The sequence below is a fragment of the Protomyctophum parallelum genome (genome assembly GCF_964188405.1).
Source record: "Protomyctophum parallelum genome assembly, chromosome: 2".
NCBI lineage: Eukaryota > Metazoa > Chordata > Actinopteri > Myctophiformes > Myctophidae > Protomyctophum > Protomyctophum parallelum.
Window position 1 is genome coordinate 56,343,929 of NC_139699.1, and position 14,931 is coordinate 56,358,859.

The 14,931-nt window shown below is 46.9% G+C and overlaps 1 protein-coding gene across 2 annotated transcripts in view; it reads right to left on the minus strand.

The window, feature by feature from the left end:
• Window positions 1-14,931, minus strand: part of cd276 (CD276 molecule) — a 181,808-nt gene that overhangs the window by 129,840 nt on the left and 37,037 nt on the right. For both annotated transcript variants that reach the window (XM_083759870.1, XM_083759869.1), the window contains exons 3-4: window positions 8,922-9,287; window positions 4,522-4,842 (exon numbers count right to left, since the gene is read on the minus strand). In XM_083759870.1, the coding sequence (XP_083615996.1) occupies window positions 4,522-4,842; window positions 8,922-9,287 (687 nt within the window). The remainder of the gene's footprint in view (window positions 1-4,521; window positions 4,843-8,921; window positions 9,288-14,931) is intronic.

Here is a 14,931-nt window from a genome sequence, read left to right on the forward strand (position 1 = left end):
CTGCGAGGTGCATCGCTGCTTTCATGGCGCTAGATATGAGACCGTTCTCCGTCGTTGAAAATGGTGGGTTTTTACATTTGTTGTAGCCTCTATGGCATATTGTCTGTAGTACTCTGTACACTCTAGATTTTCTATCCAGTCCTACGTGTATAGGCTGGCGATTGTGGTGAATTATATCCGTTAATAAAGAGGATATCGTCTACTCTATGGTGTATATTATTCTTGTTTTTAATCGTAGAGTTAATTGCTAACGTAGGTCGCAGATTACTATGAAAACCTGCAAAACGTGTCAGTGACTCCATCAAGCCACCATATATGGCCGTCAGTCCGTCACGCCTATGGTCCGCGATAAGGCGGAGCAATGGCGGTACACTCACTCGAGTGTACCGCCATTGGGGTTCAATGGGGTTTAATTGTTGGGTAATCAAATAATAATCTAACAAATTACTTTTCTCAGTGGGTAATCTTGTAACGGATTATTTTTAAAGGCAGTGATCCAGTAAACCTAACGAAGATGGTATGGTATGGTATGGTATGTTGTATAACATTGTGCTGCAGATTAAACTTTGACATAGATTTCAACATTTCATAATATAGCTTCATAGACTTGTTTTATCAATATGTTGGATTCATGTTAATGTTTATCCAATCCTCAATACCAAGCAAACTTGGCCTGCTTTTTTTTTTTTCTCTCCAGTTCACACACATGCAAAGTGTGGTTTAATTGGCAGAAAAACTCATCTCTGGTCAATAAGGCTACATGCTAATCATTTCCCGCGTGGCTACAACGTTCCCAGATGAACTTTATGGGATCTCAAACTTTGCCCCTATATCTGTGTAACCTCATTTAGAATTCCGGGATCTATTAACCCATTCTGACCTGAGATCAGATTCATACGAGGTTTCCACTGGACACATACTGGTCTGATGAACCCATTCTGACCTGAGATCAGATTCTAAAAATGTGAAGTCGTTCTTCGATTTAAAAAAAAATAGCAGACCTACAAGCTCGTATCGCGCCACTCGGTGGCGCGATATGAGCTTGTAGATCTGCTATTTTTCAATAGCTAAAGCACGACATGATGCTAACACCAAAATAGGTTCCCGTTCAGAATGGGTTAATATGGCACGCCTGTCAAATACGGCCTTGTATATATATATATGACATGCCACCTACTCAATATGCCGAAATCTCCACACGTCTGCATGCGTGGAGATTTCAACGCAACGCTCGGCACGGAGACTCGCTCGCTTCAGCTCAAGTCACCTTCAAGCAGCAGCGCGCCTCCGATAATGAGTGCACCTGGTTTTACCAATAATACTGTGATATATAAATATATATAGATATTCTCTTTTAATTTCTTCTTCTAATTCTTCTTCTTATAGTCAGAGTAACGGTTCAGCTCCGCAGACGTAAATGTGAAATAATGAAATGTCTAATTAGGTTCCAATGAGCATAACCATCAGTTCTCGGGCACAGCTAAATGAGCTCAGTGCGTGATTATTTCCCCGATGCGACTCAAGCGGCTATTCATCAACGGCGTGAATATGCTACGGCGGTAATAAAACATGGAGGGAGATGGAACGCCTGCTCTCTAAACAGCTGCCGGTGGGCCAGGCTCCTCCTGCTGCTAGCTGCTGGGCACGTCCCATTCAAAACACTGGCCATGACCTACAAGGCAATCAAGGACATGGCAACTCTTCCCCCCCCCCCACTCCCCCCCCCCCCCCCCCCCCCCCCGCCCCTCTCCCACCACCGCCACCTTCAGGATATCAGCGCTGTCAGCCAAAAAAAAAAAAGTATGTTCATGTTTCACGTTTGTTTTTTATTTCTTTTGTTTTTTTTGTAAATTAACGGCCTGCTTTGTTAGTATAGCGAAAAATAGCCGATCGATGTTGTGAACTTTGAGATGTGGTGTTTTGGCTAGTTTTATAGGAACTTGAAAGTGAAAGTGCCGTAATCGTTTTTTTGAGTGGTGCAACCACTCCAAGGAACAGCAATGTCCGTGTTCACCTATGTGTTCACCTATGTGTTCACCTATGTGTTCACCTATGTGTTCACCTATGTGTTCACCTATGTGTTCACCTATGTGACTACCTATGTGTTCACCTATGTGTTCACCTATGTGTTCACCTATGTGTTCACCTATGTGTTCACCTATGTGACTACCTATGTGTTCACCTATGTGTTCACCTATGTGTTCACCTATGTGTTCACCTATGTGTTCACCTATGTGTTCACCTATGTGTTCACCTATGTGACTACCTATGTGTTCACCTATGTGTTCACCTATGTGACTACCTATGTGTTCACCTATGTGTTCACCTATGTGTTCACCTATGTGTTCACCTATGTGTTCACCTCTGTGTTCACCTATGTGACTACCTATGTGTTCACCTATGTGTTCACCTATGTGTTCACCTATGTGTTCACCTATGTGTTCACCTATGTGTTCACCTATGTGTTCACCTATGTGACTACCTATGTGGCCATGAGCACCAGTGGTATGACTATGAGTACCAGTAGGGGCGCTGTTGTGCCAGAAACAGAGAGAGAGAGATAGTGCTGCACTGTTGCCTGCTAATGAGAGAGAGAGAGAGAGAGAGAGAGAGAGAGAGAAAAGCTGAACGTCTTTGAGTGAAAAGGCCCAATTGAAATACACCACTTTAGTGACATCGTGTGTGTGTGTGTGTGTGTGTGTGTGTGTGTGTGTGTGTGTGTGTGTGTGCGTGCGTGCGTACGTGCGTGCGTGTGTGTGTGTGTGTGTGTGTGTGCACGCACACGCGCATTTACCATTTATTCTTTTTCCACGCCTTGCCCATGAACCTGCTTTGCCCTTTGAGTATACAGTATATTAATAGAGACGGCACCGGGTTTCTCGTCCACTTGCATTAAGTTGCTCAAAAGCGCATGAGGCAATTTCACTCCTCCTTCCGGGTCGGAACAGAGTGCATTCTGGGATGGATTGGGCCCAAACACATGAACGCGCTGGCCGTTGACTATCATTGCACACGTTCACGTGCGTCCATGTATGAAACAGCGTTCACGTGTCATCATGAACGTTGCGCAATGACATTCAACGGACCAGCGCCGGCCCCAGCGCTGCAATACCAAATTCGGCCACTACGTCCATTTCGCCTCGGGGTTTCCTTCCGGGTGCCGTCTCTATTAATATATACTCTAAGGCTTTGCCACACAGGCCAGCCACGCCCCGCCACGCCTCGAAACCGTGACCGCCCCCCCCCCCCCCCCCCCCCCCCCTCCCCCCACCATGTCCCCCCCCGGTCACCTCTCTCTCTGCTGTACATAATGTTTAAGTGCGGCGCGGTACACTATATAGCACTGGTTGGCTCCTGGCAGGGCCGCCAAGGCTGCCTGCTCTCTAATGGGAGCAGCGCTGTGTGAAATGCCTCATAAATAAAGCGTCCCCCCACCGTCCCCCCCCCCTTCCACCCCCCTGGCCCCGGGCCCACGGTCCGGCTCTGTGGGGGGGGCCGCTGGAACTAGCGGAACTCGGTCAGGGTTGAGGGGAGGGAGGGAGGGAGGAGGTCGAGACGAGAGGTCAGAGAGTGCTGCTCCACTGGGCTGGGAAATGACTGGGCTGTCTGGAAAGTGGACGGAGCGATTGGCAGGCGGGCGGGGTGGTGGGGTGGGGGGCTTTTCTAACCGTTTTAGATGGCTTCCTTCAAAATGCAAGCGCAGATAGCCATTTACAGGGATCACTGAGAGAGCAGCCTGTTCAATACAGTATATATATACAGTATATATATATATATATATAATATATTATATATATATATATATATATATATATATATATATATATATATATATATACGCACGTTTACTGGTTCACATCAGAATAGAATAGAGTAGACTAGAACATGTGGAAATGTGGGGATTTGAGATATGACACACAGACACAAGTTTGTCTTCTCTCTTTTTTTGCAGTGCCAGACGTTTCTACAAATGTCTGTCTGTCTGTCTGTCTGTCTGTCTGTCTGTCTGTCTGTCTGTCTGTCTGTCTGTCTGTCTGTCTGTCTGTCTGTCTGTCTGTCTGTCTGAACACCTGCCACTGATTACAACACAAACCTGCTACTGATTACACCAGGGCTGCACAGCCAGTCACACATGCATGCACACTGGGCGGCAAGGCGCACAATCATGCGCACGCACAGGCGGAGTGACGCAACGCGCCTACAAACGCACTTGCTAGGTGCCTCGTTTCAGGTGCAAAGGGGTGCCTCACTCTCAAGAATATAAATGCCTCCCTGCTTGGCACTCATCATCAAAGGTAACGAGAGAGAGAGAGAATTTACATTCAATATTTATTTGCACATTGTCTTATCTTGATTTTTTGTTTTGCTCCACTTTTGCTTTGGCAATGTAAACGAATGTTTTCTCATGCCAATAAAGCTCCTTTGAATTGAAATTGAATTGAATATTGAGAGAGAGAGAGAGAGAGAGAGATAGAGAGAGAGAGAGACAGAGACAGAGAGCGCGAGAGAGAGCCACCTTACCTGTGATGGTGACGGAGGCGAGCCCCTCCTCCCCGAGCAGCGGATTGGTCAGCAGACAGCTGTAGGTGCTGTCGGGCTCCAGCGTCTGCAGCGTGAGCACGCTGCGCACGCTGAACAGGCCGCGCTCGTTGGCCACCAGCGAGGTGCTGACGTTGTGCGTCAGGTTGCGGACCCCGCCCCCCGAGGCGCCGCCGTCCTCGCGCCACAGCACCTGCGCCTCGGGGAAGCCGCCGTGCGACTCGCACGTCAGCGCCACCCGCTCGCCGGGACGCAGGTTATTGGACGGCGGCTCCAGCGTCACCGCCGGCTGGGTGTAGGGCGCTGTGGGGAAGGAAGGGAAGACATAGAGGGGGGCACACGTTAGGGTGTAGGGGGCTGTGGGGAAGGGAGGAAGACATAGAGGGGGGCACACGTTAGGGTGTAGGGCGCTGTGGGGAAGGGAGGAAGACATAGAGGGGGGCACACGTTAGGGTGTAGGGGGCTGTGGGGAAGGGAGGAAGACATAGAGGGGGGCACACGTTAGGGTGTAGGGCGCTGTGGGGAAGGGAGGAAGACATAGAGGGGGGCACACGTTAGGGTGTAGGGCGCTGTGGGGAAGGGAGGAAGACATAGAGGGGGGCACACGTTTAGGGTGTAGGGCGCTGTGGGGAAGGGAGGAAGACATAGAGTGGGGCACACGTTTGCACATATTTTTGCACGACTTTAACAAAAATAGCAGATCTACAAGCTCTGAAATCCCAGTTGATGAGAAGTTTGTATGTGTAAAGAAATATAGCTGCAAGCAGCAATAACAGGGACTTTGAAGAGCCTCGTCTGTCTGTCTGTCTGTCTGTCTGTCTGTCTGTCTGTCTGTCTGTCTGTCTGTCTGTCTGTCTGTCTGTCTGTCTGTTTGCGGTACGAAAAGCTGCAATACTCTGAGAAGATGACTGCCCGTCAGGCAAGTACAGGTCATGTATACTTGCCCTCAGGTCATGGCCACTTGCCCCCCCCAAAAGAATATCGTACATTTTTAATTACCGTTAATTTTAACGTATTTTTTTTACTTTCTACTGCTTGCTTGAACCGTTTCCTTTCCCAGTTGAAAACTGTTTCAGTCACAGATATACAGTAAACAATCAAGTCATCATGCAGGGCTCGAGTTCAGCACAACAGTGAGCGTGTCTTTAAAACTCTTTATATGTCCTTCCATATCATCTTCTCTTGTTTTTGTCCCCGTATACCACCGCGCCACATTTCCATGTTTAATAACACTGTAAAGACATTTGGAGAAGACGGATCGGGGTGTGTGTTTAGGGGGTGTTAATGAAATACATTATCTCCTCGTTCGCTATAGCTGGGAAGAAGAGTGGAAAAACAACAATGTCTCTATAACGGTGACAAATTGGATCCATTTTATGCGTCAGATTCACAGACGGGATATTTTTAGCCCATAGCGTTCTCCTTTAACGTCGCAAACTTGCTGCGCTCTGAGAAAATGAAAGGCCAGCCTCAATGGAAATCTGCCTGTCCGTCAAACACAGAGCCGGGGGAAGTGTGTGTGTGTGTGTGTGTGTGTGTGTGTGTGTGTGTGTGTGTGTGTGTGTGTGTGTGTGTGTGTGTGTGTGTGTGTGTGTGTGTGTGTGTGTGTGTGTGTGTGTGCGCGTGCGAGCGAGCGAGCGGTGGAAGAAGCACTCAGATGTTGTACTCAAGTAAAAGTACAATACCACAATTCCTGACGTTAAGCTGACACACTATGAGGTGATGAAAGCTTGCCCTGCATAGCAACTATTTGGAGATTGGCATTGGACAATCACTTTTTAGGGTGGGGTTTAGCGAAGGGCTAATTCTTTTAGGTCAGTCTTGAGTGTGGGTATTATGGAGTCTAGATCCTTTTGTGTATTTTGGTAGGATATTCCACGTTTGGACTAATTTGGGGTGGAACGAGGTCAGATGATCACCTTCTGGTGTCACATACTGTACTACAGTACATAGACTGCAGAGAGACAGCGGAGTGCAGCGCTTCTCAAAGTGAGTTGCGGGGATCCCCGGGGGTCCTTGGCTTGGCTCTAGGGGGGTCCCCAGGGGTCCTTGGCTTGGCTCTAGGGGGGTCCCCAGGGGTCCTTGGCTTGGCTCTAGGGGGGTCCCCAGGGGTCCTTGGCTTGGCTCTAGGGGGGTCCCCAGCTAAATTAGTTAATATATTCTCATTGTAACCACTTTATCCATATCGTGTGGACTTCTGCGCTGCTTACGGAATCGGCTGCAGCATCGCAGGCATGCATTAACGACGGTAAAGCACACCATCTTGTGTAATTTAGCTTAATTCAATAATGGGCCCCCTAGGGTAGGGACTCTCACAAAAAACATGCAGTAATCCTGGTCTCTAAACTGCCTCCCCCTGGCCAGCCGGGGCACCTGATGGAGGGGAGAGGAACTGGTTGGAATAACGTGTTCCGTCCACGCGCTATACGTCCAACCAGGGAAACTCCCCCATATATGGGGACTAGGTTGGTGGAGGGTGTGTAGAGCCCAGGATCACATTAGATAATTGACACAGGGGTGAAAAATGGGTTACAAAATCGTGGGATGAAAATATTAAAAAAGTAATAATAATGGGTCTTGATGTGAAAAAGGTTGAAAAGCACTGAACTAGGATCCCAAGTCAAAAACCAAGAACCACATCCAGTCAGTCTAAACTCTAAACAATTATACTATGGGAAAAATAAGTGGGCCCGCTCCAGCAGAGGGCCGGGAGCAGGCTGGTGTAGCAGCAGTGTGTCTGTGGGGAGGAGCAGGGAGGGGGTTTTAGAGAGTGTGGGGAAGCATATAGCATCAGGATGTTGCAGCAGATGATGATGCAGTCTGCGGGATCTTAAGCCATTTAGACCCGACTTCGAAATAAATAAAAAACGTCTTCTAAATAAAATTTTCTGAAATACCTCATGTTTCTGTATCAATGGTTCTCGAACTATTTACTGTCAAGGACCCCAAAAATGATATGTAATAGGCCGCCGATCCCCATCTGAAAATACGTTATTCCAGGAACCCCTCAGAAGCAAAGATTTGAGTTAAAAACATTCGCTCCGAAAGAATATATATTCAAAGATTTGTGCCGCATTTTCACGATTTTTTCCAAAAATGGCAGACCTACAAGCTCGTAGCGCGCCACTCGGTGGCGCGCTACGAGCTTGTAGATCTGCTATTTTCCAATAGCTAAATTATAAACAATGTTTAAAACACCAAAAAGGGTGTTCCCGCCCCAAATGGGTTAAGCCGTGCCGCTATGCTAAGCTCCCTAAATATAATTACCAATTTAATGGGAATCATGTCAGACACTTCCACTTCTCCCTCACCGGGGCCATAATCTATAGCGAAAAAACCCACCGCACCGCTGCTGCTCTCTGGCCACCACGCCCGCCTCGCCTGCCTCTAACCACAATAACCTCTATACCCTCCAGTTGGTGGAAAGGAACTTAAAGTAGTACTAGTAAGTACTTTACTTAAGGACAATTTCAAGGTGCTTAATACGTTACACAAGTATATGTCTTATTTTTCGATAGTTTCTAGTTTTCTACTTGGAAAACGTTTTCGTGCCGAGGACCTCCTCGTCGGGCCAAAAACGTAAACTAACACTGAAACGAATAAAAACTAAACTAAAAAAAAAAAAAAAAACTAGTAAAAACTAGCAAACCCGCTCTAAAAATGAATGAAAACAAACTGAATTAGAAAAAGAAGTTGTCCAAACGAACTAAAACTAAACTATAATGAATAGGTCACCCAGTGGTATTGCGGCTATTCCTATACTCCAAACAGACATACTTAGGGTGGACACACAGGGCTAGTCATTGGAACACCAAAACTATATTAACCTTGTAAAAGTTAATCTACGAAAATACACAAAGTTAAAATGAAGAGATAATAGGTCCTGTGTCACCTTAGCTTTTAAACCACTTTAACCGTTATTTTAAACGTTATAGCTGTTGAAAAATATCAGATCTACAAGTTAGTATGAGCTTATAGACAGAAAATGTGGCACAAATCTTTGAATATATACTGTACGCTTTTAACTCAATTCTTTGCTTCTGGGGCCGGGTCCCTTGAACAACATATAGTTTGAGATGGGGGGGGGGGGGGTCGGCGGCTGATTATATATAACCCATTCTGGATGGGGTGTTTTAAATAAGCATTATGTAATACTTTAGCTATTGAAAAATAGCAGATCTACAAGCACATAGCGCGCCACCGAGTGGCGCGCTACGAGCTTTAAGGTCTGCGATTTTTGAAAAGTTGTGAAAATGCGGCACAAATCTTTGAACATATATTATTTCAGAGCGAACGTTTTTTTTTTTTTCCGACGTCAGGCATAAATGGGATAATTGTATTTTTTTTAAACTTTGAATAGTCTATATTATATTTCTCCTTACCCGCCACCAGCAGCAGCAGCGAGGCGCTGCTGTAGTTCTGCCCCACGCTGACGAAGCAGGTGTAGCTGCCCTCGTCGGCCACCTCCACGCGGCGCAGCAGCAGCGAGGCGTCGCCGGCGGCCAGCCGCGGCGGCGCCCGCAGCGCGGTGCGGTTGGCGAAGCGCGCCGCCTGGTCGGCCAGCTGCGCGCGGCCCTCGCGGTAGCCGTGCACGCTGCGCTTGGTGTCCGTCAGCTGCCAGAAGACGCTCAGCTGCGACAGGTTGACGCCGACGCCGCCGGGGGGGCCGAAGGAGCAGTCGAGGGTGGCGTCGGCGCCGTGCAGCGCCACCACTGGCAGCTCGGGGACGCGCACCTCCATCATGGCGGCTGTGGAAACACAGTCACAGTCATCTATGTTGTCACGTCACGGTTTCACACAAGTGCAAAAGTGGGTGAAATTCGTTTTTTGTGCGTAGTTCCCATGCATCGTGTCATTTTTTCAAGAAAAAAAAACGAAGAAAGGGAAAAGGAGAGAAGAAAAAGTTTGAGCGCTTTTTTTTTTTTTATATATTTTTTATCCCACGATTTTGTAACCCATTTTTCACCCCTGTGTCAATCATCTAATGTGATCCTGGGCTCTACACACCCTCCGCCAACCTAGTCCCTAGTATATGGGGGACAAGGGGAGAGCAACGGACTCATGCTTCCTTCATGCCTGAGTGTCCAAGTTGCTCCTTTACACCTGACAGGGGGGAGTTTCCCTGGTTGGACGTAGCGCGTGGAAGGAACACGTTATTCCAACCAGTTCCTTTCCCCTCCATCAGGCGCCCCGGCTGGCCAGGGGGAGGCAGTTTAGTGACCAGGATTACTGCATGTTTTTTGTGAGGGTACCTACCCTAGGGGACACGGGGAGAACATGCAAACTCCACACAGAAAGGCCCTTTCGCCAACCCTGCCTTCGGCTTCGGGTATGGGCACTGATGACGCGGAGGAGGAAACACGCCGCCAGCACCCACAGCGTCCCAAGCGGGAATCGAAGTTTGATCGCTTTTGCCACAAAAAGTACAAGTAAAGCGTTTCAGGTATTTAGAAGCTTGTTTTACAAACGGCACAACCGTAGGGTCAGCCAGCCTGGATTGGTTGGTTCGTTGGATTTAAAACGTTTAAAAAAATAAAATCAAAACTAAAAACTAAAAGAATAATAAATGAATAAAAGTAAAATAAATGAATACTACAATGAACACACCCGCACGCACGCTTGCGCGCGCATGCACGCACGCTCACTCGCTCGCACACGCACACACACACACACACACACACACACACACATTACTTTCCTTGAGCGCTGTCTGTCTATCACACAACACACAGAACGGCAAAAAACAATGGCAGTGAAATGGGTTTGATTACCGTCGCAGGGAGCAAATTATTGCACCTCCATTGCTGCAGCCGTGCAATAATTGCTTTTCCCATTAACAACAAACAAGTCTTTCATCTGAAGGCCTAACACACGGACCGGCTGTTTGCAGAATCAAGGCAGAGAAGCTATTTTCGTATAGATGCAGCAGCCAATCCTCACAGGAGACCACCTTACCACCCCCCCCCCCCCCCCTCCCCACCCAATTTATCCCATTTAGGACTGAGACCAGATTCTAAAAAAAATGTCTTCTAAATCCTGAGGGTTTTCTGAAAAACCTTATGATTCTATACCAGTGGTTCTCAAAGTGCTTCATGTCAAAGTGCCCCCCCCCCCATGCAGAGTACGCAGACATTTGAGTTAAAACGTTCGCTGTGAAAGAATATAATAGGCTATTCAAAGATTTGCGGCACGTTTTCACGATAAAAAAAAAAAAGCAGATCTACAAGCTTAACCGGTTGGTTAAGCAGTAGGTTAACAGTTAAGGTGACACAGATGTCATACAGTCCTTAATGGGTTATACACATCTGTAGGCACACTGCCCCCTGTTGCCTGAGTGCAGCTGCAAGCTGGGAGGTTTGAAAGTTGGAGTACAGCACAATAAAATGATATCTATAGGTTGCAGCTAAACATTATTTTCTTTGTACTGATTACCTTTTTTGAGTGGTGCAACCACTCCAAGGAACAGCAATGTCCGTGTTCACCTATGTGTTGGTTCGCCTATGTGACTACCTGACGTTAATGAGCACCAGTATCACTATGAGTACCAGTAGGGGCGCTGTTGTGCCAGAAACAGAGAGAGAGAGAGAGAGAGAGAGAGAGAGAGAGCTGCACTGTTGCCTGCTAAGAGAGAGAGAGAGAGAGAGAGAGAGAGAGAGAGAGGGGGAGGGGGGGAGAGAGAGGGGAGTTGCACCACTTTTTATTATATTGTTTGTTTGTTTTTTCAATTAAAGGGATATTTATTTCACTTTCAGACATTTTTTGGGGGGGCAGGCTTTTGTGAGCATGTGTAGAGGGTTCAGAAATAGCCTCTATTATAGTTTGTCACAAAAACATACACCGCCCCATTTTTTAAGATTCATTAGAACTATTCTAACATTATTGACACTTTTCTATGAGATGCCACATCTTATTAGACTTCCTAGTCAATAGATGGCGCTCTTGCGCTACTGTGAATCATAGAGGAACTGCCTATAGTCTCGGTCCCACGCATGTGCAGTCAGTAATAGTCAGTAATAAACCGCTGCTGACCGAGCCAAGCAACACTAAAGAACGTGTCTTGTTCCTTGTTTTTCACAGTTATAAAAAATCATATCTAAACATTCCTAATGATGTTGAAACTACTGTGAACTGTCAGTGACATGTTTAGTAACGTTTTGAGTGTACATGAAGTGAGTTTGGACCAGTAGTTTTATTGTTTTGATTGAGTTGAATAATGGCTGCTGCCAGGTAGTTTCACACTGTGTTACCACACGGACAGCAGACGTGGTGCGCGTGCACGTGCACGTACGTGCGTGCGTGTCTGAATGTAAAAGTGTTATCTTGAATGTGTATTTGAGCTAATGGTGTAAATGAAGAAGAGTATTAGATTTAGGAAATGTATTATTGTTATGATGAATGGAATCTGAGTGTTCTGACTACAGTATTACAGGTAGTGTAGACAAGTTTCCAGACAAAATTTTAAATATATATGAATGCATTTTGTTGGCCTTTTTCCCCTCTATCTTTCCCTTTATTATGATGCTGAGGTGTTCTCCTGCAACAGCACACTCTCCCTTTGGCCCCCTCTGGCTGAATGCACTGTTTATATCCACTACAGTTTACTACTCGGGACGTCGGAGGGGATTTAAACGTTTAGCCAATTGCAGCGCGAGGCTGTGACTGTGTGTTCAACCCAGCAGTATTATAATGAAAACGCGATGCGATTTCATTGCAAGTATAATATTCCCCATATCTTAGTTCCATCATTGTTCATGTGAAATAGTCTTGTGATATTGTGATTACGCTACAGTTACCCTTAAAAAACATGTCAACTCAATGTCATTGTTGTAACTATGATATCGATAGAAATTCATAATTTCTTAATGTCATATTTAGCCATACGAGCGCAATATCCATAGCGTCCCTCCCAGCAGCAACAACAACCCCATAGCCTGAAGTGACCTGGCTCAGCCAATAGAATGACGGGGGGAGGGGGGTGGAGCTAGATTTTAATTTGTTTGGAAACACTCAATCAATTCTGTGTACAGACACTGGAAACTTGTCTACACTACCTTTAAGTTTGTATGTTGAGAGTAAGAATACAGATTGGATGTTATGTCAAAAGGGTTATCATTGTGCACTTTATTTTTGGTTTCATGAAGGATACAGTTTAATTTTGATTTATTGGGTTTATTGTATTTTTGAAGCTATTGTGAAGTAAGATGTCTGTTATTATTTTGATATTGAATGCACATGAATGTTGACATATTGTGTCAGTAATAAACCGCTGCTGACCGAGCCAAGCGACACTAAAGAACGTGTCTTGTCCCTCGTTTTTTCACAGATCCACAGTGCATTCGAGCCTGTGTATCGCTTGTGCCGACCCAGACTCCCCTATACGTCTGAGGCCGGTAACACATGCACCCTGTAGACCAGGGGTTCCGAAACCACCGGTACGTAACGCAGACCAGGACATGTGCCACTGGTACACGAGGTACATCTCTTTGAAAACCTTTTGTCCTTCTGATTGTGCGGGGGCTGAGGGGGACGACGACCACACATCTTGCCTGCAGCCCCAAAATGTAATTCCATAGAAACTGGGAAACTGTTTGGAAAATCGGCGATGAAAAGTTGACTCTTCTCCTCCTTTGATCTTCACCCGTTCATGTGTGTGCTCAGCCGCGGAACAACAGCTGCAGCCTATTTTATCACCATCGCGCTAATGAAACAAAACGCTGTACACGGTGACGGTACAGGATTATCATTTCATGTCAAGTATGTATCATAAGTTGATGTTACCCAGGTAAAGTAAGCTAATGCGTCACTCTGCATGTTTAACGTTTTCCACATGTCCAAAAGTAGTTCATGAAAACCTTTTTTTCATTGTTGATATAATGCCATTTAGGGCTAACATTATATTGTGAATGTGATATAATAATATAGCAGCTGTCACGGTACGCTCCTCTGCCCTTGGACTTTGTCTGTGTTTTTGGACTTATTACTTGTATTTGTGTTCTGTACCTTATTTTGTAGTAGTGTTCTGTGATTTCCTGTCTGCCTTGTTTGCTGTCTCCTGCCTTGTCTCACCCCCCTGTATTAGTGTAATCCTATAGCCACCTGTGTTCTGTTGCCTGTTAGCCTATCCCAGTGTTGATTGTGTGTTTCAGTTTACCTGTGTGTAGTTAGTCTTGTCTATATATATGCCCCAGTGTTTTCAGCTCCTTGTCAGTTCGTTGTGGTTCAGTTTGTTATTCCAAGTCCTAGTTATGGCCTAGTTGTTTCACAGTGTGCATTATTGAGTATTAAAACTCACTCCTCTGCCTGTGCCTGGTTCGTTCTGCACCTGAGTCCTACACCTCCAGAACCACATCGTTACAGCAGCGGGTATTTAAGGGCCCAGTCAACTGTCATCTGTGAGAACGCGTTTTGGCACGATGACACGCGACACCCCCCCCCCCCCCCCCCCAAAAAAAAAATAAATAACCCTTTTGGCTCTGTAACTCTCAGTTATATTAACACTCAGGAGTTTAAAGTGTAGATTGGGGTCCCAGAGATGTAATAATAATATCAAATGGGGATCCATGGTCTATAATCAGGCATGCAAACAGGCCCATGGTGAAAAAGGTGACAGTGTGCGGGGCCCGACGCTGTGCCGCGGCACAAATCTTTTGAGCGTTTATCAGTACTAAACCCCCGGCCTGTGTGTCTGTGTGTTAGGCTGTACAACAGTGACACTTGTGGTGGTGAACAAATGCTATAACGCTATGTTCGTGCTCGGACACAGCCAGGGACACAGGGACACAGCCAGGGACACAGGGACACAGCCAGGGACACAGGGACACAGCCAGGGACACAGGGACACAGCCAGGGACACAGGGACACAGCCAGGGACAGATCCAGGGACACAGCCAGGGACAGATCCAGGGACACAGCCAGGGACAGACCCAGGGACACAGCCAGGGACACAGGGACACAGCCAGGGACAGATCCAGGGACACAGCCAGGGACAGAGGAAACTGCCCATAGATCCGAAGTCCCGTTAGTCCGAACATGCACTGCTCCCATGCTTGCGGTTAGGTTTAGGTTTGCTCCCGTGCTTGCGGTTAGGTTTAGGTTAGGGTTAGAGATAGGGATAGTAATTTCAGAACAATGAACCTTCTGACTAATGACACGGCACCGGGACAGATCCAGGGACACAGCCAGGGACACAGGGACACAGCCAGGGACAGATCCAGGGACACAGCCAGGGACACAGGGACACAGCCAGGGACAGATCCAGGGACACAGCCAGGGACACAGGGACACAGCCAGGGACAGATCCAGGGACACAGCCAGGGACAGACCCAGGGACACAGCCAGGGACACAGGGACACAGCCAGGGACAGATCCAGGGACACAGCCAGGGACACAGGG